The following is a 27,235-nucleotide window of genomic DNA, read 5'->3' as shown; positions in this document are numbered from 1 at the left end:
CAATACCGGAATTCGGGGCTGACAGAACGAGGGCGGTAACGCGGGAAGACGTAGAAAGACCGAAAGTTGGATAATGTGTATTTGGTGAAAGTGTTAGGGTACTTCGTTTACGTATTACGTAAACCATGGCTGATGCAGATGCACTGGCAGTTTGCTAGACGATCGCTGTGGATGCTACGAGGAACTTTGATTCTGTTTCTTCAACCAATGTTTCGAGATTGCATACTATTTATTCTATTATCATACATTCAAGTATGTCTCTTATTCGTTTCGCTTCGTTGCCTAATAATAACGATATTGGAGTTTAATGAAAAATTGTCGCATGTACGATATTTATAATCGTATTAAATTAATTATATTTTTCTTCCAAACGTATTTTATACGTACTAAACTTCTTAAAATAATTGTAAACTATTCTCTAATAAAGAGTATCGTTAGGCTTATTAGAAACATGCTTATCACACTGATAGCTTTCAAGCATCGATGGGTACGAATAAAGTTTTCGGCGTAATTCGAACATATTATATTGAAAAATTAAACACAATAGACTCGTAGAAATGCATGGTAAATGTAGTTTGCTGACTCGACAAAGAGGTTTATAAAATGTAGGCAAGCCATTTATTAAATTTCCCGGACCAATCAGCCTATAAATTTTAAGCTAAGCTGGAGATAAAACCTGATGTAGTTAGGAACACATTCAACCCGGGTAAAGGCACCGAATCACGGCCGGTCTACGACGGATCGTGGATCGCATTTCCACCGATTTTCAATCGTCCAAATAGCATTCGTATTGGCACAAATCGTTCGTGTCCGTTCCTGATATTATATATCGCGTTCGTTTCGCTTCTTTCCCGAGCTTTATGCCGCGCACAATGAAATTCCCAATCAAAGCGTGATATTCGTTCGAACACATTTGTTATCGATGCGGTCCAAGCCTTTACCATGTGACATCCTCGATAAAAGAAAAAAAGAAAGAAATAGTGGAAAGGAAGGAAAAAACATAGAGAGAATATAAAGAAAATTATCCCTGCGATATTAAATCTAAGAGCTACCTTTTTTTCGGTATATTAAGAAACCGTATACCTTAACCATTAGCTGTATTAAAGTACGTACTTTAACCAGAAGTAAACGATATAATTTCATTGACATAACATCTCTTGTAAAATGAGAAATTAATAGCCTATGAACGAGAAGTTTATGTTCTACAATTTGTGGCTTGCCGATTCATTAATATTATTAGCTATTAAATTATTACGTAGGAGAGTCCAAACTCTCAGTTTAACATAAGGTTATCACCATTTAAAAACAGCTAAAATAAAAATCAAATATGGTATCCTATCATAATATCCGAGAGTTAACGTTAAGAGAAATGAAAAGCTGTCGTATAATATACGCCTGAGTCTTTTCATATAAATTACCTACTTGTTTTATCTTCGATTAACGGCACTGCTCTGAAAATGGAGCTGACGTAGAAATACGACCGGTTAATGAAAACTATTGGTTCCCGTGCAAACGATCTTACAAATGCGAACAACGATGACGGTAGTCGAGCATGCGGGCGTTACAAGGAACAAGTGGAAATCTTTATTCAACGACCGTCTAGATTCCAACAACAAGCCTCTTTATTGTTTCCGTGTTTCGATAGCTCTTGTTTTGTTCTCAGTTATGCTTAACTTATTGAATCGTAGAATTTACGATTACCTTTCGTTTCATTACTTTTGCTTCGACGATAAACCTGCGCAGTACAAGAATAAAGAACTATAATTGCATTTTTCAAGGAATTTCATTAACTCGTAAACAAATCAAAATACCTTAACTGAATAAATATAAATAATAGAAATACATAGAAATAAAATTCGATGGAAATCGTTTTAGTTTCGAATATTATTTTTGAAGATTTCAAAGTTACAAAGTTGCTGTTATTGTTTAATTATTGGATTTTCCTACGTTAGGATATCGTGTATCTTCTGTCTCATTTTCTTCGACTTGTGTTACGTTCAAACGCAATTTCCCACGGAAATGTCAACTCGCACGAACAGCAGGACGCGAACGATCTGTTACAGAGACAGTAATAGTTTCAGGTCTCGTGAACATTTCAAACGTTGACTCGGCCAACATGTGTTGCATCTCTCGCGCAAAATATGACGTATGAGAAGATATAACGTATAAAATTTCTATCTATAAACTATCTTTTTTGATGTATTTCATTTCATCGAGTTCTAGAGCGGATTCTCACAATTTTTCATTAAATTCAACAAATCCTGCACGATCATTAAGAGATTATTCGGATCTGTAGTAATGAAATTCTTCGTTTGTATCAATGAAAAATTGCTAGGAAATATTCGGACAAATATTTTGTTAAAATTCAAAGATTTATGAAATTGAATATTTCGAATGTTCAATTTCCTATCCTTTGAAAACGAATAACTTCGAATCTCTTTAATGAAATTCTATTGCAACGATAAAATCTTATAACAGCGAAAATAACTGTTCCATATCCAATAAATATTTGATACGGCAATCTATATATTTTTATTTTTTCATTTGCATTACTGTAACGAATTAGCCATCGTACAATCAAAAAGTTCTAATTGGATGACTTTACTGTTCATTAAAAGTACTATATAAAAACTATCAAGCTCAATAGCTCTTTTCTACAATTTAATATCACCAAAACCCCTGTCCATCGTTTCTAGCACGGATCTCTCAAAACTTTCAGAATCACTCGACAAGTTATTCAACCCTCGTGGCGAATCATCAAAGTGTCGGACGTAGAGCGAAATTTATTTTTCTGACACGAAAGTTCCTTCAGAAATCCGGCCAGTTCAAACGCGTTGAATTTACCTTTGAACCTGTTTAAACCCTACCGTCTTTTGCCTCAAAGGTACGTATTACAGGACACGGAAGAACAATGAGGCGAAAATTCACATTATTCTACCACGTGTATCTAAAACGCGGAAACGTGCTCAACAGTTCAAAATGGGTCGAATTCTAGCGAAACACTGGCGCAGAAACGTGTACGATCAACGTGACACGATTAAATTCGTCGAACGTCTCACTCGTTTCCTCTTCCTTCTTCCCATCGCTCTGTGTTCAAGATTTTTCCTCTGTATAATGTCTCGTCGGAGCAGAGATTCCAGGTCGAGAGATGCCAGGCCATTAACGACGATTGTCGACTCGCGAAGTTGGATGAAGGTGTAGCGACCGCTCTTCGACAATCAGACGGGGAATTCCCGCAATCTTCTTCGTCGATGGTCCATTTCGCCTCGGCTCATTGATCTCGATATCACTGATAGCAACAGTAATCATAAGATCCATACATTATGATTAGACCAAACGAAAGATCAAAAGTTGGAAAGATTTACTTCGTGGATGGAGTGAATTCCGTGCTTCAGGGTCTCTCCAGTTGCGAATATAAGGCTCGTTAAATTTCTGTCACGTTAAATAATTTCAGCACGTTGAGCTTCTACTAATCCTCCTACGACTCGTGATACATAATATTGATCTCCTGGTGGTAAAAACGTGGAATAAAATGTAACATATTGCGTATATCGAGAGCCTCTGTATTATATTGTAACAGGTGAAATGATGGGCAATTTCGCTTAATATCTACTTGTTTAGGATAAGATTAATTGAAAAAGTTTAAAGTAACATTGAGTATTTGTTCGTTGAGTAAATTACTGTATGTGATATCTCTTTATCAACAAGATAATGAAAGTTTCAGTTGACAAAACAAATATTATGATTATTCTGTCATATCGTGGAAAAGATTTTTAGCTATAATTAAAAAATCATTTTTATATTTTATAAACGTACACGTAGTTTTTAATATAATTTCCAGAATTGTTGAAAATCAGTATCAAAATCAAATAATTTTCCAGGAGAATATCGATAATATATACGTATGTTACAATATGGTTACTATGGTGACAAATCTTTTGAACACACCTTCTGGCTGTGTACACGAAAGTTTCGTTGACACGTTCAATAGACCTTATCGCACAGTCTCTGCCCGCTTTCGGGATCGCCAGCGCGTTTTATCAGAATTTATTCACTTTAAGACAGCAGATGGCTCGATAAGCCAGTTAATCAAAGCGGAAAGGAACAGAAAGAGAACCAACTTTGAAGTAACTTTGGCTTCTACGAATTTCTATATCTTAATGCATCGTTTCTCTTTACATTGATTTTCTACAATTTTCAAGTATTCCAGCAGAACGGTGGTATATACCTGAACTATTAACTTTTCTACATACGTGCTACATGCTAGTGATATCAAGTAACTACGTTGTACAAGCATATAAATTGAAATATTGATAAAAAAAATAAACCAATTTTTCATGATTTCAAACAATAACGATTTTTATTCATTTTATAGAAAGAATTAACCACAAAATAGGAAAATGTGAGATTAAAACCAATTTCAATTTCCGACATATAATCGAATTGTTTTAAACGATAAACTTGTGTATGATTTTATTATTTTTCAAACATGAAACAGTCTCGATTCCGCAGATATTCGCTTCAGAGACTTATTATCAGAACATCATAATAGCGTATTGTTGATTCAGTGATCAGATTGCCCTCAACTTAGATTGAATTCAATTTCTAACGAACTTTAAGCTATGTTCTCCTACATCAGGAGTATAACAACACCCTGGGGGAGTATCGCGACTGATATATCAATATGAAACGTCATTTTCGCTCAGACTTCCAGTAGCCATCTTTACCGAATTCTCATTACGTCTACTCGATTCTTTATCCGGTTCTTTAGCCAGTTCTCTATCCAGATCCTTCGAGTTCCTTACACTTCAACATGGATCGTTGAATCCTATTGTTTCCACTCAAATTCCTATAGTTCTGACAGCTTCTAACAGCGTTACTCGAGTTCTCACTGTCTTTAGTCAAATTTATTGAACCCTGATCTCTAACGAGTTTTGTCGATTTCCGTCCGTCTTCACCACGGTCTTCCAATTTCACGCTTCCTCTACGCCAGTTCTCCCGTATCTAAGTTCATCCGGTCGACTCCTTCGCGTCTATGGTTAGCATAATATGGCATAATAGCACAAACCTGAGGTGTCCTAGTTAGGTCTGAGTATTGGCTGAATCTAAATGAGTTTCTAGCTACCTCGGAGTTGCTCTCAGTGAGTTCTTTAAATAATAGCAAGCTTTACGGACTTAAACAAAATTCAAACTATCTCCTATCTTTCGGCTTCTACTTCTAGAATCTTCTTACAAACTTTATAGAATTCGGGATCGCCAGCTTAAAATTGTCGTAATCACGGTGCCCGCTTTCTTAGTCATATTCGAACGCGGTACGACAGTTATTTTGTTCTGATATTATTTCGTTATAATTAGCTTTATGATTCGAACCTTGAGATTTTGAAACGGAGTTTGTCAAATGACTCCGTCTGCTCAATTTTTTCTAACGATATAGCTTATCTAGAAATCTCACGTTGCACGAATGTTTTTCAACGAGTTGTTTCTTGTTCAATATAACTTTTAATTACACATTACGTATTCACTTTTCTTATTCAAATAATGTACTTAGATAAATCTTACGGTATTTTTTTTTCTCAAAAGTGTCGGAAATTAATTATATATTGTATGTATCTGCTCGTCGCAGTTCGTTCGAGACTCCCTTTTTAATAGCATAGGATTGAAGATTAATTAACGAGATACTGGTCGCGTGAATCGACTATGGATACTAAAGCTAAATGAGTTATTAACACCAGTGAAACTAAAGCTACAATGTCTACAGGATACAATGTCTTGCATCGCTGCGTATTCTCTGCTGTTCGAAATACCTAGTTATTATTACCAGTGATATTATTATTATTCTACTATGAAATAAAAAATAAAATTTAACAAAATATAGTCGATATTATCTACTGTGAATGTGCTATGGATATATCGATATAATATCATGATTATGACTTATTTCTGAACGACGTATTTGGCGTGGAAACTGCTTGAAAATTTCTAAAATTACAGTCGATGAAAAACTAGCAGAGTCAGTTCAAAGAGAAACGTACGATCTCGAAGATACGGGGATAAACATGGATCGCAAACTTATCCAGTCACGTAGTTGCTAAAAATTTGCATATACAGAACAAGGCTACATAGTCTCCGTACTAGTCTCCGATCTACTTAAGGAAAGTTGCACGGCAACGTGTCACGGTTAGCTTAACTTCGTATAACATTTTATTTTGTGAATTTGTGTTTATTTCTTGAACCCCCTTAAATTCTAAGGGGAAGTCTTATATTATTACTTACGCATTGTACATTTAAACGAACAAAATTTGTAAACGCTATAGAATATTAGATAGTAATTAAATTAACCTTTCTCTGTTTATATAGTAAATGGAAAAATAGAATTTATATAAAAATAGAATTTTTAGAATTTACGTTGTAATTTATCTTTATAAATTCACGCGTCCCTCGACGCGTAAATAAAACTACAACTAAGAAAATATGTTCTTCGATGGACTCCATAGACACAGTTCGTAACTAAACTGCAACGAGGTCAATAATTTATTACTGAAAATTGTTTTCCTGGAACGATATTTCATCATCTATTTCGACCCATTCGCCTCAAATTGAAAATAATCCCTTCTCGCCTGCATTACTTAACCACCCGTTGCATCCAGTGCGCGTGTTTGTCTAACTGCAACAATCTCTGTACTACGACCCTCTTTCCGCGTAATTTTCCTGTCAGCATACGTTCGCGCGTACACGAATGTAGGAAATGTCTGCATGAAATCCGAATAAATTTTGTGGCTACACGTACGTACTTACGTGACAGACACCACAGGAGAGACTTCGACCGTGATTGCTCGACCGTATGAATACGAAAAAGGGTTGCTTTTGCGCTAATAAAAGAAAGAAAGGAAGCGAGAGAGAGAGAAAGAGAGAGAGAGAGAGGGAAAGTGACATAATCCTTTCTGACCGACATTTCCATGTACTCGACTTTGACTCATCAATGAGCAGTTCCGAGATCTTTCTCGAGGTCCCTGCGATTTAATCGCGACACGGAGAACCCTTTTTCATCCTCTCGTTTACCCTCGACACGAATAACCTCTTTTTGCCGCGGAAAATGCCACTCCCACTCGTTTCGATCCCCTGGTGATACATGCTTATCGTTCAACAGTCTAGATAGTTCTTAAATGATTCGGCTCGATGTCCGAACGATAAGATACGTAAAACAATTCATCATAAGTGTCAAAGGCTATTCACGGAACACTCACTAAAGCACTTTCAGATTACGTCTAGCAATCTAACTTCTGCAGTGAAAAATATCAGAGGATCGAGACGATCTGGGATTGATAGATTCTGGTCGATTCCTGGCAAAAAGATTCGCCTGTTTTCTAAAAAGAATAAGTGATATAAGTTTGTCGATGGTTGCAGCTCCTAATGAAACAAATGACGCAAATCGTTTGAGTTAGCCATAGACGTCCAAGGATTTACAAGTCGCAATTTAATTTTATCCTTAAACATTTAGAAAAGAGCAAATACGCAATTAAAATTTGAATATTTTATATAGATCTTACTTATTTTTTAATGTCTACTTCTTACGTCCCTTTAAAATATCTATATTTTGTAGAAATAGGAATGTTAAAAATTGTATGGAGTCTGTTGAGATATATAAAAATTATTCAATGATCGTGTGATAATTAGAATAAAAGAAATAGCGTGATTTGTGCTTGTGGATACACAAGTATCTAAGTGCAAGAGTTATTAAATCCCCGTCCTTGTATTCATGACTAAATTTCCCCGTTAATCGATAAGTACCAGCACCGTATCATCCCTAATGCAATATTTACACCGCTGTCTGTTCTAATTATGGAAATGAACAGCTATAATTAGTTCTCCCGGTATAAGTATCGGTGCACACGCACTGCGTGTCCTCCTATATTACAGCGAATGCTGTTCCTCACAACCCTTCGTGAATATTTTCTTATAATTTTTTACAATGTCACGCAAGTTGATAATACAGTTATAAAATTCGTTGAAATAATTTTCTTAGATCTACGTGAATAAAATGGAAAACAGGCAAAATAATAATTTTTAAAGCACGTTGTAGTTGAATTAGTCATTTCTCTTCACAGGAATATTCACAGAGAATTCACAGAATTAAAGAAATGTTTTCATAGCACGTAGCAATAGAACAGTAAAAAGAATTTGATTTAAATAGTAAAAGTTGAACGTTATAAAATTAGAAACGTGTACAAAGCATTTATTTCTGATACGTTGTTTTGACGAAGAAAATTCGTTGACGTCAAGCAGTCATTAATTTCGATTGAACGACCGAGTACACAATAAAACTAATATTACCGAAGACAGAAATGATTAATTATTTTCGTACTTCCTAGTACTAAAATTTATAGAATTTTAATATATTATATTCGAAGAATTCGAATATTTTGAACTATATATATATATATTGTATAATGACAAAAAGTGTCATAAAAATCAGTATTGTTTTTACCATTGTTATAGTAACTATATTCTTATATAACGATCTTGAATAGTATAAAAAAGAGTGTTTAAAAAATTATCAAACCTTTTATATAAGAACAACGCGATTATTCCGTATATTAATTATTTCGTGTAATTTCTATTACTTTTCTTTAGAGACATCGAAATGTATACGTTGGTGTGATAATTACGATCGACGATGGTTCGTTTTAGCGTTTCGCTCTGGGAAATGTAACAACTTGAATATTTCGCTACAAAATTTCCGATAGTCTGGCTATCGAAAATCTTTTCAACCATCGGGTTTGCTGACCGGAAGAAATATTTCGGTGTCTTTTTTCCTCATCTTCTGCACCGATGGAAATCTGACATTCAAAGAGGCAACAGGGGAAAAATAGTAAAAATATTTCGCCATACCAAAAGGTTTCTTTTCAAGACCACCGTTCTTTGCATTTCCCCTTCAGTTGCAGCATATCATTTTCCATTCGAGGGGCTGTGATTTATTAACCGATCGAACATTCCTCGGGCCGAATCAGTTATTTCTTTCGAAACAAACAGTATTAACTCTTTGGTATACTTTACAAGGAAGAATAGCTCCTGGCGGACAAAAAAATACTTTCCAAAGGAGTGAATTTGCATTGTCTTCAGCCTGATTTCGTAATAAACTCGGGCAAAGAGATTGCATTTTGCTGCGTTAACTGACTTATCTGTTCTTTTACGTCATGCATTATTAATTAACAAACTAAAGTTTATATAATAAGATTCTATTATATTACAAAAAACTTAGAGGCAAAATTAATTTTTAAAGATTAGCAGAAAAATTAGCACAAATTCAAAGTATATACATACACGTACAATCTTAAAAAGTACATTCGTAAATAAGACTCCACTCAAGAAGATGCCCCTTACAGGAAAGTTTGTTTCGATACAAAATGAAATGAAATAATGAAACTGTACTGTATTAACAAATTCGATTCGCAAAAACTTGCAAAAGCAGCGTATAGATGGAGAAACTCTTAATTCAGTTAAAAAGCTCTCCCTTATTTTCTGTTTCAGTGAATTAGATTTTTAAGCTGGGAAACGTTCGATGCGGTTTCGTTCAAAGATCAAGAACGTTAATGAAATTCGTTCCTCTTTCGCATTACTTGCTTTCACATTACCTTGGCATTAATTAACCTTAAAAGCCTTAGACCTCCGAGTAGCTGACCTTTCAAAAAGACCAGATGCTTTCATACTAAAGACACGACAAATACAAGAATATTAAGAAAACGAACAAGAAAATGATGAAATGCAAGACAGGTAGTCGATGAATTTTTTCGCCTAAAATATACATATGCAATATATTAACATCAACGACCGATTTAATTGAACGAAGTGAATGCGTCGTTTCAACAAAAAGACAAGTACAACAATAAAAATAACGCGACATATCATTTCTCTTCAGCGTGAACATTACCGACTATTTTAGCGTGACAATACCTCTTTTCTTCCTTATATTAACAAACACCAGTCAAGATCTAAGCCAGCAACTTTTCCTTAGAAATCCTGCCCAGTGTTGTGGGAACAAAGAAAGAAGGGAAAAAGAACAAATCGGCTGTTCCTTCAGCGAACTACGCGATAAGCCATAAAATGCAAAACAGATACGCGTTGTTCATAATATTTGTACATGTTGTGCCTTTTTCATGCCGCGAAGAGGATGAAACAACGAAGATTATTATTGTCTGCCACGGAATAACGTGAACGCGCGTGTTTGCTCTTCTTTCGGCCGGTGAATTTAGAACGAAGAACAAGAGATACGAACGGAGGCGATGCAAAAAGAAGGAAACAATGCAAGGCCGCGGAGAATACGGATGGAAAACGGAGAAAAATAAAGGGTGAAAAGCGGAGAGTGAAAAAGGGACAGATCGGGAAGATGTTAAGGGTGGAACGTGTATCGAGTATCGCGTATCGAAAATCGATGTTCGCGCGCATGTTGTCACAATGGATGCGCGTTTGTTTGATTTCGTGAAAGTATTCATAGACTGTGTATGCGTGCGCAACACGTGACGACTTTCACGTTCACTTATCGAATGTTAGTCAAATAATTTGGATCTACGTGTCTATGGTATGTACTGATAGATACGAAAATAATTTTATTTATGGGTAAGTAATTTCACTTCGGCATTATCGAGCAATATTGTGTATAGATTTATACTTAGATGTTGACTCAGTACTGTTATGCAATTACACAATAATGTAATAATCCGTTCTATAACTAATTTCCTGTGCCATGACCACAATTCCACAGCCACGTATGTGCAAATATCCCCAAATTATAGACCATTGTTAGAAATTAACGTAAATATCTTGTAATTAATAGATGATATAAGAAGATATTTAGGAATTAAGCAGCGTTTGAGAACGTTCTATTTATCATATCTCTTTTAATCGAGTAGACGAATGCTTCCTATTTAAAATCTTCGTACCATTATATTTTAGAGTATGGTCTATTAATTGGTTATTAATATTAATCACAAGAATAGTCTGGTAACTTCTAATTACTTAAATTACGATAGAATGCGTGAAATAATACGTAAACTGAGAACATAGAGATTCGCAAATGTTACGTAATAAGAAACTATTCACGGTATTTCAAGCTAGCTCGGATAATAATTCAACAATCATAACATGTTATCCGCTGTGCGTATAAACAGAACTTTAATGTAAAATAACAAATTTCCTGACGTACTACATCAGAATTTGTGAAATGTCTCGAGGATATATTTTCATTTTCTAAAATGTTCCGAACGATTCTTTCACCAATATGCAACAATGCAAGTACATGCTTTGAAAGAAAATTATTTTTCAAAAGTCGCGTTCGTTTACTTAAAAAATTCGCCTCTAAAATTTAATTATCTCTTTTCGAAAAAGTTTCAGTCTTTTAAATCTGACAATTAGCCTTTTTAATAATCCCAACTATCATTCAGATATTTTTCACCCGATAAGACGAAATGAGACCACCGCTTTTGTTTTAATCGTGATTTTGAAACAAGAGCTTGAACGTCCTGATGTGTCGATAAAGTTCCACTGGCGTTTCAAGTTACGTTACGTCAATTTCGGTCATACGTGACCGAACGGATCGAACGAAGGTAATCCACGACAAATTATTTTGGGTAAAAGGAACCGCAAACCGCTATCACCAGCTAGAACTGCGAAATCATTGTAACGAACAGTTTGGCACGGTCTACGGATATTTCTATCGCATAAAGCGACCACTTACGATGATCGATGATGGAGATTATTATAACTACATAATAACTTATTATATTACCCTATAATGGAAAGATAAATTAAGAAATACATGTATATAGCCATGTAATCCAAGTCGATATCGTGCTTGAAAATCAATTATGTACGTTGATCTTTTTAACATGCCAAATTATACGAAACACGATTATAGCCATAGTTTATGAGGCGAATTAGCTTCATAAATGAGCTATAATTATTCTAAGTACGCTGCTATTATCAGAGAACGTACGCACACAGCGATTATGCGAAATTTATAATTAATCCTGATTACGTTGGACAGATTGAATACTTTAAAAAACATAAATGCAATTGAATTTTTTGAAATAAGATTCTAACGAAATATACATATATATAATTTATTCTGTTGCAATTTGTAACGAATATGAAAAATGACATATAGAGATTTTCATCCTTTCTATGTGTTTATTTTAAAATTAGTATCAAGTTTCTTTCATGCGCAATTGCGCTCAATTTGACGATACAATACCGCTTTCCAACGTTTGTGACAACGTGGCGTATCACCAAGTTATTCTCAACGAATGAAGTTCTGTCGAACTAATAGAATTTCTGATGCTGCTTCCTCTCGCAATAAGACTATTAAATCATCCTGTTATCAGTTGGTCTCAACAATAAGAGTCTGGATCTTGCTATGAATCGCATAATCTCTATTCCACCGGTAGATATAACAATCATTGAGTAAAACCAACCATACAACTTTATGTAGTTTCATACATTGAGCACATGCTTCAAGTTCATAAAATATCAAAGAACCAACACTTTCTCATTTTTATCTGTAGCAAAAGATTTGTCATTGGGGGAGTCGTTGTCACGAGATTTAGAATAGCAGCTTCTCGAAACTCCACATGAGCCTATAGAGTACATCATATTCTGATTGCTAATAAAGATACAATATATGTACCTTAAAAAGAAAAGGAATCTATAGAAAGATCTTGTATCGATAAAATTTATTAAATACAACGCATACCAAGCTGCTATATTAAAAGTTTTATTCGATCGTTTCCAAATAACAAATTCAGAGATACTGAACGAGAATATCGTAATATTTCAATCATCGTTTCCGTGTGGCAATAATCTCATATATTCTTCAATGATATAATTTACTGTATCAAAATCTCGTTTCATTTCAGTGACGCTGTGCAACCGGTATACTTTATTATAGTTTACCGATGTAATCGATTTTCAAATATCCGGAAATGAGCCTGTATATTGACACACATGCGTGCGCGCGCGCACACCAGTTATGACCCATTTAGGTCAACTGCCTCTTGTAGTGCTACACAATAACATTCAGCCAATGCTACTTGAGCCTGTTAGGATCATTGTCTTCGAGGATCATGTGAGCTCGCTGTGGATGTGCTTTTTCTTGCTATTTATGTGCTCAAGGATACGCATTAGGTACGTCCCTTTCGACCAGTGCAATTCCCCAAAAGAACATCGATTTGCCATTCCGATCGGGTTTCAACATCCCATATGGGAGATAAAGAAGATTTAGTATCTAGTTCTCTGACAACTATCGAATAAAACTTTCATTTAACTATTTTGTTGAGTTATTGTGATTAATGTAGCACGTATTTCGAAATCGATTCACGCGTTGTACGTACAAGTTTCGATTCTGATTAGACTTCTAATTGAATTTTTTTCAAATGGATTCGTAGACTGAACTCGTTTCCTTTCTTTCTTCGATAACAATGAATTGTAGAACAGTGCAATCTGATGAATTCTTAAAGTTTTCTCACTGAATTTTCATTGTCACGACTGAAGACGTAAATTCACAATTCAAAGACAAATATAATTAAATTATACGTAAGTATTTGGAAATATGAGTATCTACGAATTTAAGATATATCCTCGAAATTTAGTTTCAATCAACAAGTAGAAGATCACTACTACTGTTACTACCATAGCGTGTCTCACAATCGTTTGGTTCTTTTAAAATTGTCGTAATACGATCGTAAAACCTAGCTTTTCTTTTCGTCGTACGTAATTAATTCGCAACAGCGTGACGCTTCGATTTAATTGACAAGCTTCCACGTTGCTTGTATCAACGAGAGACAGATTGGATACTCTCGATAAAGAGACAGTTTCTATCAACTATCTTTATGTAAAACCCTTTGAGAGGAATGGACTTCCTGTTACAAAGTAGAAAATTTCTGCTTTGGACAAATATCTTCTGAACGACTAACTCTCGCGAAATATACATGTTCGAGAAAATAACTAACGACATCAGATTCAAAGGAAATGATTATACCATAGATTAGGTATGACTTATACCAATAATTAATCGCTAAAGAAACAAACTTAAGTTAAGGATCCGAAGGAAAACTGTTATGTAATATTAGATTACGAATATTTATTCGTTTATGTAACTAGATACAAATATACCAAACGAACATATCACACGAATATATCACACTTCCTTCATTATAGGCTGACATTTTCCCTTCCTTTTCCATCGTAGTTTTGATATAAACGTGTAGACCAAATTTTTAATAAAAGTTCCATTCAGTCCGTAGAATATTCTCCAATAATTAAAATTATTCATGTCCACTGTACAGCTCACGTTTTTACAGTTTATGCACGTACGTATATGACTCTTTAATCATTACTTGAACGTGAAATTCGTATAATGAGTTGATGTTCGGAGTTAACGCTATCCCTGTATTAATCAAATTGATATATCTGATCACTGTCATTTAAGACGGGTAGCACATAGTTTTGCTATCTCCTACGATGGAATCACAAAGGGTGACAAGGATCCTTTGAAATCGTATTGAACGTCGGGATTGCAGAAATAGACTAGTAGGCCTTTGGCTAACTGAAAGTGAAACCCAACCAACTGAAGTCGTGGCGATGGTGCCAGCGATATGTGGATATATTGAGGCCACGTTATAGTATTGTCAAATATAACCCGACACGCTATCGTATATTTTAACGAATAATGTCCGAGATAATGGTGTTACGAGTACGAGCGTTTCAGATAAATGTCTAAAATGCTTTAGGTGCCACTCGCATTTCGCGAAGTATTCGTTTCAAATATGTAAATTCTTAGAACGACGAAATATGGTTTTCATTGCTATTTAAGATATAACGTTCCTTTTTTGATCTCAACTTAATTACATAAAAATATTTGTTAATACCATTAGCGATATTATCAATAATACGCTTATTATGCAATTTAGATGAAATATTTAATGAATTTATTGAAACAATTTACTCAAAGTATATGAAAGAATTGAACTTTCTGCGTAAATGCTGAATAATTTGAAACACATTTCTTTGGGCGTTTTCCAAAAAGTTTTGATTAGTAATTTGTTTATTAAAAATTCTGTCAATGTACCCATCTTTTGTGATGAGTTCGCCGTGGATTTTTATGCATTGATAGAAAATTTAAAACTGCAAGATTGCACAGAATTCGCATAATATGAAAAAATATGTAAAACAACCAAGGTAGGTGTAGTGTTTTTTACAACACTTGATAGATGAAAACAATTTTCTATCTAGGTTCTGTTTTTTTAGTCATATTTTTAAAAATACGAATTTGCATAAAAATCCGTAGTGTACTGATGAAGGTTCGAAGTAAAAAAAAATATTGCTGTAAAAAGATATATGATAATGCTATGTTAAAAAGGCAATGTAGCTGCCTTTATGTACTGTATACTGAAACTACATCTAATTCTACGGTAGAGTGATCAAAATGTATTAGTTAGGTTATCGATTTTTTTTATTCCTAACAAGATCACAAAAAAAGTGTGTAATTCCAATTAAAAAAGGTATCGTTCAAAGAAAAGAGAGTGTCTTCCATAATGTATTTTCGAGCTATCGCGGGGAGACGCGGTCGTTAGAATACGCGTCAACGGGAGTCGTAAATTCCCGTTACGATTATAATAATCGACACCACGAATAGTTCGATCCCCTTATTTCGATTAGGATAATAGGGGTAGTTGTTGTGGTATAACACTGGGATTCACAGAGTTATAAAAAATATATATTTCCAACACTTTATACAATCACACAAAGTAATAACGCCGTTGCTTAAGATACAGATAACGAAGCGAAGGATTATTCTTAGATGAGAGAGTGAGAGCTATAGGAGCTTTAGGCCCGTGAGAGCTGTAGGAGCTGTCGGACTTCTGGATACTGTGAGAGCCATAGGAGACTCTAGGCCGTGTAGACACTTTGAGAGCTGTAGGAAAACTCTGAGGGATATAGGGACTGTAGAAACTCTAGGCACCGTGAGAGATGATGGAACTCTGAAGTTTATTCTGATGGAAGGAAGGAGGAAAGCTCGGTATGGGTATGCCCTTTGAACGAAGAACGCGGATTCGTTGCTTACATTTTTAGTTAGGAAAGTGAGGGCAATGATCCGCGATGCCGATTGGTTATGACCAATGTTAGGAAGGAAAATAGGAGGAAGAAGCCTCCTACCAACGTGGGTCCTAGGCGACATTGTTTATGGGGAAACTCGGATTTTCAGTTAGGTAGATCTCCGCTTCTTTCGTTAGGCCACTACCCGCTTTCTCCGTAATTCTTAAGAGCGCGTAATAAACCCAAGGATCTTTCTAATAACCGGCCGAAAACACTTCTAGAATTAGAAAGTCTTTTCAGGCAGATTGACTTAAACCATATATGCGAATAATGCAGTTAGGATTTCAACTTTATGGTGGGTCCTTGGGCCTATGGAGGGTTCGAAGGAAGGCACGTAGACCGTTGGCTGTCAAGCCGCGCGGGATGGAGTGCAGATGTGTTGCGCGGCAGAACAGGTAGAGTGATCAAAATGTATTAGTTAGGTTATCGATTCTTTTTATTCCTAACAAGATCACAAAAAAAGTGTGCAATTCCAATTAAAAAAGGTATCGTTCAAAGAAAAGAGAGTGTCTTCCATAAAATTAATTTTTATGACGCATCTCTACCCTCCAAATTGCACAGCTTCGATTGGTGACATTTTGGATGTAACTGTAAAATTATTATTTTTCCTTTTAAATGCTTCATTCTACAATTTAATGAAATAACATATTTTATTTTTGGCCTACTTTTTGTAAAGAAATAATTTTCGAACTTTTTATAGCTTACCCTTTAGATAGATACACGCACAGTAGTCGTTCACACGTGCATTTTACACCAGATTGCGTTATTTAAAATGCAAATTTTCCGAAAATTTGAATTCGATAGTTTCAAAGGAACGTATTATCAAGTACAAAACTTATCGTGAGGTCGGTATTTTCGTGACTACAAAATTGTGAACGTGAGTTGTAACGAACGACAATATCGCGAATGTTTATCTTCAAGTGCATCGTTGTAGTAAATGAAACATGAAAACATATATTTCCGTTAATGTGTAATTTTATAAGAGTTTTACTGCGTACGAAGAGAAATAATATACTTTTGTTATCTCTCTACTTTCCGTTTAAATTCTGTTAGATCGAAAAATTTGACAAATTGGAAACTATACATGTTGATGGTTCTTTCTATGTATAATACATGGCTATTATGGTAAATAACGTGCAACATAAGAAACTTTATATCATACGAAATATTTATTTTAAAGAATCAAAGATTTTACTGACAACAAGTTTTAGAGGGATCGAATTGAATAAATTAAAAATAAAAAAACATAAAAAATTATTTCGATTTTGATGTAACAATGCCCCTTTATCATATTAGTTTTAAATACCCTCAGGATGCCTAATCTAAGCAGAAAAAATAAAACAGTGGAAATACACAATGTCTACGGACTTGATCGTGTGTTCTAGTGACCAACTTAACCCTAATCAGTGAGTTGCAAGATTTAAAAGTTTCGATGATTGACTGCATGTTTAAATATGATTATTTAAACGTAAATACATATTTGATCGTCACGAATTTGTTAATATTTCAGTTAATCTAAAAATATTTTATACAATTCTTCGATTGAACGCTCCAAATCGTAGAGAGCATATCAAAATCATTGACGAACATAGGTCTTATTTACAATCTTATCGTAATATCATAAGATTAGATAAATCAAAATAAAACATAATTGCAAATCATTTACCAAAAAGATCACGTCAGCCGAAAGATGACATCGAATTTTTTGAAATCGTCACATTTTTAAATTTAATACTGATTTTCAAATCACATACAAACAGAAATTATTGTTACACGTTCGCTCCACGATTCAAAAAGCAGAATTCAAAGATGACGTAAAAAAACGCTACAGTTTCGCTACCTAGTGGCAGCATTCTTCAACAGTGGGTATCTTTATACTGCTGAATTGTCGCCACCGACTTCACATCCTATTTTACCGTCCGAGTTGAACACTTAACCCGTCATTGTTGACAGTTTTCAGAGGAAGCTTCACGCAGCTGTTACGAGAAACAAACGCTCTTCCTCGTTACAGCTTTTCGCTTGTTTATATACGTGTATTACATATTTATAGTCTTATTCGTACGTGGTGATCAGAGAATTTCATCAAGTAAACGTAATTGTCCACGAATTTTCGCTGGTACAGAAATTCACCATCGAACGGACAAAATGAGGTATTTAATCCAACTTTCTTTATTCTCGTGTCTCTACGTTTTTGTTCTCTACATCTCATTGTAATTTTTATACATGACTTCCAATTTTCTTCTATCTACCTGAGTAATCTTATTTATTTTTGGCAAATCGCCAATTGTTCCATCGCCGTGAAAGTCGTGAACGGAACAGTGTTAAATAGATAGAGGGAGAAACAGGCGGGAATCAGAAAACATAACAGTAACTGTCATACAAGAGCCGCCATTTTCCCTACGTTTTCTCTTTAAAAGTAGGCTTCGTATTATTAATTATTGCATCTTTTCTGACGCGTTAAATATATCGTTAATCGTCTGTTAATCCCAGTCTTTTTACAATAATTTTTCATTGCTTCCTGTATTAGAGATTTTGATAAAGATATTCGAACTATGTATAAGAATGGAGTTTTAAATATATGTATACGTGGCTTCTATGACAGATATAGACTGATAGATGATTAATTATTCTAATCTTATCGAATGTTTCTTTCCTCTTGTGAAGTTTAGATTACGTATAGATTCTTTTATTGTATTTTGTGCGATAGATATTAATTGAAATATTATTATGTGAAGTGAAAGGTTATATTTTGAGTTGCGTTATAATAAAATGGCGTCTCTTCATTACACAAAGAGGTATTCTATAGTCCAAGTATTATTATAACAGATGTCAATGAATTCTAATATTTCTCAGTTAATTATTATGTTTAAATATTTTATACGCATGTTTTTATTTATCTTATCAAGTTTTGTAAATTCCGCGAAATACCAGTGCATTCATCGCTTTATATTTCATAGTTATATTTATTTTAATTGCAGACAAAATCGTTAAAGCTTAAAATAGAATATATCTAGTAAACGTAATAGGCTAGTTCAGTATCAGTTTTCGCTATTAATATGGTGATTGTGTTTTGTATATTAATTATATCTATATTTTAAATAATATTGTTTTAGTGACTAACAAAATATTGTTTTATAGTGGTAGACAAATGACGATGAATGGGAAAAGACCATCCTCAATCCCACCCAGACATCAGTCTGAAACTGCAGCACAACATTTTGATTTAATTAAATACATTTATGACTGTAAGTATCACACATCACTTTTCTTTAATATTTGTAAATAAATTTTGTTTATTATTAAGCTTTTTTTATTTCTGTTTACAGCATGGAATACAGTATCAAGAGAATTAGATATGTGCCACAATCAACCGCACAGTAATTCTTCTAATTATAGAAATGGGGCATCTGTCACATATTATCAAGAACGAGAACCAAATCCTCAACTCAAAGGTAAGTTGTAGTCTTGTTGCATATGTTAGCTTTCATCTGTTCTTTTCATATATTAATTTAATCTAATTAATATTTTATCTGTCATCTTAGATTTTGAGCCATTTAACCTTGAAGCCTGGTGGGGACAGCGTGTTGTTCAAAGTATTACTAGAAATGCAAATTCCTAGTGCCAGGCTCGACATATTGATTATAATCGAACATTCTCAAATAGACATAAGAAACAGAAAGAATAAATTCAGAGCTGCCGGAGAAAATTTTTCCATTTCTAGAAAGGATTTATTATATACTCAAAGATAAGTGACACGAAGAGAGTAGTATAGGTATAAATAAGTATCTAGCAATCAATTTTGAATCTTTTTGATAACAAAGATAGGATATTAGCAAATAATCAAAGATGAAGATGAAAGAAAAAGAAAGGGAAAGAGCAGGGTTATGGAAACATACATATTAGTATGAACATGACATTCCTCTAATCTTTTATCATATTTTAACATAATATCGCCTTTTCCTGAACCTTTTTACTCGTCGTGTTTTTAAAAGTATTTTACATAAAAAATTGCAATTAAGCTGTTTCTAAAAATGTCTTTCTAAGATTTGAGATTCAGCATGATGAATAATTCAGAAATACAGTGCATGCTAAAACTATTTATTTTGTTTGCCAACGCAAGGCAAATATATAATTGTAAGTTTATATTATAAATCAAATTTTCATTATTACATAATGAAAACATTAGAGTGATCTTTCCATCTTTGTAATTAAAAACTTACATATGAAATGCTGAATCAAGAGCACATGAATTATATATAAATTCTATATATTTCGATCGAAGGAAATGTATGAGAAGAGAAGTTGGATTACCTTTTAAGGCTTATGCATATATTGCATATATGTATTTTTCCACGAATTGCATTTCACAATTTTTAATAAATTTTTCCATTTACAAACGTGTAACGAAATCGCACTTCAATGTAAAAAGAAAAAAAAATTAAACAGGATAAATGGTTTGAGATTCTCTAAAAGAAAGTTTATTCACGTACGAGGACGTAGTAAAGTGCACCGCTATTGAAGACGAAAACAAATAAGTATTTAATTCTTACTCAGAATAATGTGATAATTATTACAATTTTACATAAAATTAAATCGATGCAATTATGTACATTTATTATGTATGTATGTATATGTAATGTACATCTATGCGTGTATAGATATATATTATAATATGTAAGATTCAACTCGTAACATTTTTAACAATAAGCAACCATAACAATTAAAGTTTTTCTAAACTTGTGGACATCTTTACCAATTACTTCTAGTGGTATTTTTTTATGTACAATTGAATAGGAAAAGTATTATTATAATTATAATGAGGAATCTAGTTCGATACTGTTACATGTTATAAAGATCGTTATAATGTTACAGATTCGTGCACTTGAAAGAAAAGTAGAAGTCGCTATGCATAGTACTATTGAGTCAATGCCTTCATATAGTTTAATATCTCGTTATTTCCAAGCAAATGCGAATCCTTATCGATCATCGTCTCAACTTGATGTAATGCGTTGAGTTTTAAGGTCTTAACGATTCGTTCCAAATTACAGAGACTTCTTTCTATCGCACGTTTCTCACTATTAAGCATCTATATTTAATTGAAGAATAAAATTGAAATTTTGTACCAATTGCTCTGACAAAATTGATGTACGTTTTTTCAATTGTATTGTACGAAATATAGTATAAGAATAAACAATTCAGTGTTTTAGTTTTCACTTTTACGACTTCCGTGTATTAATCGAATGTATAATAAGATTAATTATAATATTAACGAGATACTATATTTGAATGGTGTATTTATGTAAAAAATCAGTATTCATAAAACATATAAATAATTCTTTTAAATATTATTATAAATTTAAACTTTATTTCTTTTTATTTTTTTATAAGAAGCAATGTAATATTTGTTATTAGTAAATAAATCCAATTTCGAAATGTGTAGTTCAAACTAAAGAAGGTAGAAATTTCTTTACTCACCGTAGCGCCACTGTTTAAACGAGAAAATGAATTTACTCCAGTAATTGCCGTTTGTGTGAAGTTGTTGGAAGTTTTCGTTTTCGTAGTTTGCGTGCTGCACGATACACCGGTTTGTTTGACGATCACAATTGCGTGTATATTTTTTAACAATATCAACATTCTATCCATCGATGTTACCGAATAGTCGGTTTCGTTATCCACGAACTCCAATCTAACCGCTTCTTCGCTGTTATTTAACGAAACTGGATATTTAATTTTCATCTCTCGATCGATTGACAATTTAAACACGTACTCTTCGTATACCACGCCATTCGAATGGGATTCGATGCACAATAGCCTGCCGCGCTTATCGATTATCGTACGTTCGATATCGAATTGCTTATTTCGATTATCGTTCTTGTACGCGTCAGTTATTTCGCGCGTTACAGTTTCGTCGCGTTCGTTGTGTTTCATCGCGTTGCAAGAGTTATGATTTTCGTGAATCGACGAGTTTATCGAATTTTCCATCGTGTTTTCCTTCAACACTGGCGCGTTCGATAAGTTTCCATTATGATTCTGGGAATTTATTTCGCTTTCAAGAGGTTCGTGTCGTTCCTCATTTTCTTTCTCCGGGATATCGTTGTGCGTTTGACTGATCATCTGAAACTTTATAACGAATTCTCATGGAAATATCGCCAAGCGTAATGTGAAAGCCTGTGTAAAATTTAAACGAAATCGATTATATGTGGAAGTAGTATAATGTGATTACGAGTTTCTTATTCTCGAAATATAGAATTCGAACGAAATTACGGAAAATTTGGAAATTCCGTTTAAGAAGTTTTACAGAGTAAAGGTAAGTAAAATTGATATTTTTCTATAAAATTTTCTGAGCATGTTCGAAATATCAATCTTTGCAAGTCTTACGTTATTACGTTTTTCTCAAGTGGATTCGCTTATTTACGGTTATGCGTGTTACATCGGGTTTACGTAAAATTTACGATCAAAAGGAATTTCATATGGAAAGCAACGGGCATAATTTCTCGATACTATTATTTTATAGCTCGTATTATCGATACTAAAGGAGTCATTCTCATATTACTTTTTATTGTATTCGTAAAATACGAATTTTTATATTTTATTAATACCTTTCATTCGTGACGTATATTTTCCTTACTTTTTAATTTACGAAATAATTCATAATAGTTCCACGTGTAGAGATATGTGTCATTAATAATTTTAATTAGATAATGGAAAGAAACGGAAACAATGTTTTTGGTTTAATTTCTATCTCGAGTTTCGACATATTTTCCTACCCCTTTAATTTTAAGTAACCTAATTAAGCGTTCTACCGTGGTGGACTCTTTTGAATATTTTAAACTGTTCATATACATTTGCCACGTTACTGTAAACCAAATATTTGCCTTCTTTTACAACATTTTGTGGTTGTCGCTTGTTACGCGATAAAGTCTGTACGGAAGCATAAAATAATAGAAGTGGCTTGACAAAAGTAGAACCGCGGTACTGTTTGAAAGAAAAAGAGAGTACGTACAAAAACATTGATTCGATAAAATTTCGAACAAGTCGTACGTATGCAATCGTATAACGTATCCTTTATGCAAATCTGAATTGACTTTCACGGAACATGGAAATGGTTTTGTTCTACCATGATGTATATCGATCGAAATATTTTGTATCCAATTGTACCGAAGTGAACAGATGAAATCTATTGTGTGTTCTTCCGTTTGATGAAAAAATTTATATCCACGCAACGAAAAAAAAAAAAAAAAAGGAAGGTCGAAAGCTATTAACTTTCATGTTTCGTGTAGAGAAAATAGTAGATTGAATAATATATAGTTAGAATGGAAAAGATTATATGTTGGATTAACGTAAGATGTATAGTGTTACGCACAGATATCCTTCGCGTTTCATCGTATACCAAGCTTTACATACAAAGTCAAAATTTCTTCTTACGCTCATTATTATATCTTTGGACCTCGCAGATTGTTTCCATTTTCGACTATGTCATATTATAATAAAATACTATGCTTTTTAATCATAAAAGAAGAATTAAAAGTGTACGTATCATGTTTTTCTCCTGTAATCTTTATTTCGTTATTTTAATTATAGCTGCAGCTGTACCAGAATTCACAACTAAAGAAATAGCTAGTATTGCAATTTCCATTAAACGGATCGAAGATTCCTACCTTCCTTTTAAGGTTCTTTACTACCTGCCTCAAAACGGAATTCTGTTCCCTTAATAAAACCAGTTGCGGTTCATCCTTTCTGTCTTTCACGATCCAAGCTAGATGCCTGAGATTCTTCATGCTTTCTTCGAATAAGTTTCCCCGTTCGGTCAAGTTCTTCAAAGCTGTACAGGAACAGATACTTATACGATGGAATCTGGAAGTGGTGGATAATACTTACCTTCCGCTGTAAGTTGACAGACAGAGCCGACATCCACGTCGAAACGTTTTAAAGTTTCAAGTAGATTCGCCAGCTCAAAACCTCGGTTCTCCTGCTCCCTTCCAAAACCCTCGTACATTTCTACACGTTTCTCTAATCGGGTCACCTATTAAAAGAAAATTCAATGTCTCGAAACAGAACGTTATTGCTTTCTACCCGAGTGGAAATCGATTTAAACTTTTCACTTGATTTTAACGTTTTCAACGTTTCAAATATTTCGTCTTGATTACTCGGTTGTTTATTCTTTTACATGGCTGTAATTTATTATTTTTATACATATATTTTTATACATTTTTATACATATATTATATATTTATTATACATCGGTATTGGTCAACGTTGTTCTATAAACAACCGATGTATAATAAATAATAACTAGACTGCGGATTTTTATACGAATTCATATTTTCACGAATACGATTAAAAGAATATGATGTAGAGAGGAAAGTATAATGGGAAATAGTTTACCTATTAAATATTGGAAGAAGTGCTATACTTTGGATATTTTTGCATGTCATGTGCATTCTATGAGCGTTTGTATTTTTAAGTTTCTTATAATCGTATAAAAATCCGCAACCGAGGAATAAAAATAATTAAAAAATACTTTAGACGAAAGAAACGATGGTCATGGCGACGTTTCCCTTCTTCTAATTTCGGTTTCATTTCAATTTCATTTTGTAGCATTATAACCATTCGGGAAGACCTGTATAATTGCCAATGAATTTCACAGAACAATTGCAGTTTGAAATGAATCTTTTTTCATAACGGAACTGTGCCGCGCGAAAATTCCTATTAAAAATACATCGTTAACTCCGTCGGCATTATAATTCTGTATAATTAAAATTGCGTATTATAAGCGTATTCGTTTCACAATTCTGATATTCTAGAAATAATTGTTTCTAATCGATGAAATTTCCGCAGCTTCCTACAATTAGGTTGGAATTACTATTTTGCCTGGAAATTAAAGAGCGAGGAACAACTTGCGTAGCAACTCCAATTATCGTTCCGTAATTTTACGATGCGGTATCATTCATTAATGAACCATTAACGATTTAACAACCCTCGTAGTGACGCCCTTTAGTTTCCACGATTTAACGCGTTGGCACCGTTTCACCTTCGAAGGGACGAGATTAATGCGCGCGATTGCACAACCTTCGTGTCAACTTCGTTTTGCTTAAGTAAATACAAAAATCAATGCCACAGATATAGGGAATAAAGCGAGAAGATTGCATAACAAAATGAGAAACTTTTGATATTAATCCCGGAAAATGGAATTCCTCGAATTAAGAGAAATATTACGTAGGTGGTTCAGTCTAAAATACGATTGAGCCGGATATCATAAAAGCTACAAATAGAATTATCGAATTGTAACTGTAGATTAATATAGCGCGAGGCTATAAAGCAGACACTGAATTAAGAACTATATGTCCTGATTTCCATCCATTTCGGGGGCAATTTAACTTACGTAAAGAAACGACGGGATCGTCGAGACGTTAGCAAGTAAAATAGAGTAACGCGATAATTCAGGTTGTAAATTCAAGTTGGGAAGTTAAATTTGGCTTTGATGTTTATTCCGTACACGATGTAGACACAGTGGTAAAAACTTTACGAGTCAAGTAAGAATTTGAGATCAACGAAATTTGCGAAAACACGAGACACCGAAGACACATAAAGTTTCTGTAGCTTTTGTTTCGCAATTAGAAAGACAAGTTGTCCGGAAATTACTTAAAAATCGATTGTTTGTACTGGTCGGCGAAGCTTTATTGAGAAACGTGTTGATTAATACAGACGGTCAGGTGTAATTTTCTCTCTTTCTTCCCGTCTCTCTATCTGTGTCAGAGATAAAGGTTATTGCATTTGACGTGCTCCCTACAGAAATTACGAAAGACCTTCGGCTGACGTGCTTTCGACGGCAAAGAAAATACACTCTGAAATTCCTCGAAATTCTTGCCAACGAAATTCTCTTCCCCACAGGGAGATTCCCTTCAAAAGGTGCTCGAGCAGTTTGCGTGATAAACTAGAAACAACACGATGAATTTAACATTTTTTGCACGAACGTTTATTATATTCTGCGTGCTAGAAACATACTCGAGAATAATTAAATAATTACGTCGAATGAACCAAAGATGTGCGAAGTCAGATCTGGAATACTCTTTTTATCGTAGGTGCAAATAAGATATAAATATTTATATTTTCGGAATTAAATAGCAGAGATATTCCAGGTAATTGTCAAATGAGGAACAGCGGAGGAAACGGTAGAATAAAGGGCAGTAATTAAAGTAGTTTAAAGTAATTTAAGGGCTTAGAGGCGTGTATCCGACTCACTTGAAACTCGAGGTCCACTCGGACACTGCATATTCAAGAGGCAACGAAAAGGGTGACAACTTCGATTTCTCGTATCAAAAAGGCGATCGTTCAAAGGGCACACATTTTACGATGCACTGCCTGTAAAAAGGCTGGCTACAACGCCGGACTGAATGCATATCAATTAAAAAAGTGCTTTGATGTTGGTTTACGGTGCATGTTGCATCGCTATTGCACCCGGAACTTTCTCAGCTTTTATAGGGACCGTTAAGGAAAATTCGAATATCTCTTGCCGCGTGAAGAAATAAAACATAACGCGAAATATTGTTAGGGAACTTAGAAAATTAACTTTCGTTACGTAAGTTATGCATCGAAGCGAATATCTTTCTTTGCTTGCAAACGATGTAAAACTTCTATCATTTCCATGGTGTGTATATTAAATTTATTTTTACTTTTCATTTGAGAAATCCACTGCGTTACTAACGAAAGTTTTAATAAGTTTTCTTTTTCAAATACCTTTTCTTTAGCTTCATTGTAAAGTTCGACTACCTCGTGAAATTGTTTTTCCGCAGTTTCTCGGCTCATCTCCAAAATATCCTCGCATTCTCGTTTAACTAGCGCCACTGTATTCTCGCATTCGATTTTATCTCTGAAAACAAATCGATTAATCTATATAAATTGCCTTAACCATGGACCAAACGATTGGAGTAATTTATTCTCTGATTCAGTCCATACCAATTGCAAATTTGCTTCTATTATGCTTCGGCTGTACACACTATATACATCTACTGTTATATACCTATAACAATATACACATCAGGTATATATAATACAATTTAAGCGTTTACATTGGGCAAACAATTTTCAT

The 27,235-nt window shown here is 34.0% G+C and overlaps 3 protein-coding genes across 5 annotated transcripts in view; 2 read left to right on the top strand and 1 right to left on the bottom strand.

Annotated features, from left to right (window-relative positions):
- Positions 1 to 18,064: 18,064 nt before the first annotated feature.
- Positions 18,065 to 21,340, top strand: LOC100643612 (MAPK regulated corepressor interacting protein 2). 3 transcript variants are annotated; one of them, XM_003396914.4, is made up of 4 exons: positions 18,065 to 18,296; positions 19,285 to 19,391; positions 19,473 to 19,598; positions 19,689 to 21,340. In XM_003396914.4, exons 1-4 carry the CDS (start codon positions 18,292 to 18,294, stop codon positions 19,763 to 19,765), a joined length of 315 nt encoding a protein of 104 aa, XP_003396962.1. In that variant the 5' UTR covers positions 18,065 to 18,291; the 3' UTR covers positions 19,766 to 21,340. The 3 variants fall into 3 exon arrangements, with proteins under 3 accessions (XP_003396962.1, XP_003396963.1, XP_048263805.1); XM_003396915.4 differs by lacking the exon at positions 18,065 to 18,296 and adding an exon at positions 18,586 to 18,941; XM_048407848.1 differs by lacking the exon at positions 18,065 to 18,296 and adding an exon at positions 19,080 to 19,205.
- A 106-nt stretch (positions 21,341 to 21,446) lies between these two features.
- LOC100644849 overlaps positions 21,447 to 27,235 on the bottom strand; it is a 172,141-nt gene continuing 166,352 nt past the window's right edge. Inside the window, exons 2-5 of the mRNA XM_048407664.1 lie at positions 26,884 to 27,016; positions 24,025 to 24,169; positions 23,805 to 23,968; positions 21,447 to 22,266 (exon numbers count right to left, since the gene is read on the bottom strand). Of these exons, the coding sequence (XP_048263621.1) occupies positions 21,520 to 22,266; positions 23,805 to 23,968; positions 24,025 to 24,169; positions 26,884 to 27,016 (1,189 nt within the window). The 3' untranslated portion in view covers positions 21,447 to 21,519. The remainder of the gene's footprint in view (positions 22,267 to 23,804; positions 23,969 to 24,024; positions 24,170 to 26,883; positions 27,017 to 27,235) is intronic.
- Positions 22,234 to 27,235, top strand: part of LOC100643486 (glutamate receptor ionotropic, NMDA 2B) — a 360,187-nt gene continuing 355,185 nt past the window's right edge. Inside the window, exon 1 of the mRNA XM_048407837.1 lies at positions 22,234 to 22,453. The gene's annotated coding sequence lies outside the window, so the exon portion shown is untranslated. The remainder of the gene's footprint in view (positions 22,454 to 27,235) is intronic.

This window comes from Bombus terrestris, chromosome 7 (genome assembly GCF_910591885.1).
Source record: "Bombus terrestris chromosome 7, iyBomTerr1.2, whole genome shotgun sequence".
In the NCBI taxonomy this organism is placed as follows: Eukaryota; Metazoa; Arthropoda; class Insecta; order Hymenoptera; family Apidae; genus Bombus; species Bombus terrestris.
This window is presented reverse-complemented; position numbering and strand designations above follow the sequence as displayed.

Coding starts and splice junctions, on each gene's coding strand:
- LOC100643612 (XM_003396915.4), top strand. CDS start 18,916: ATGGCGTCTCTTCATTACACAAAGAG. Junction 19,392..19,472: donor AATTAAATACATTTATGACT/GTAAGTATCACA, acceptor TTCTGTTTACAG/CATGGAATACAGTATCAAGA. Junction 19,599..19,688: donor ACCAAATCCTCAACTCAAAG/GTAAGTTGTAGT, acceptor CTGTCATCTTAG/ATTTTGAGCCATTTAACCTT.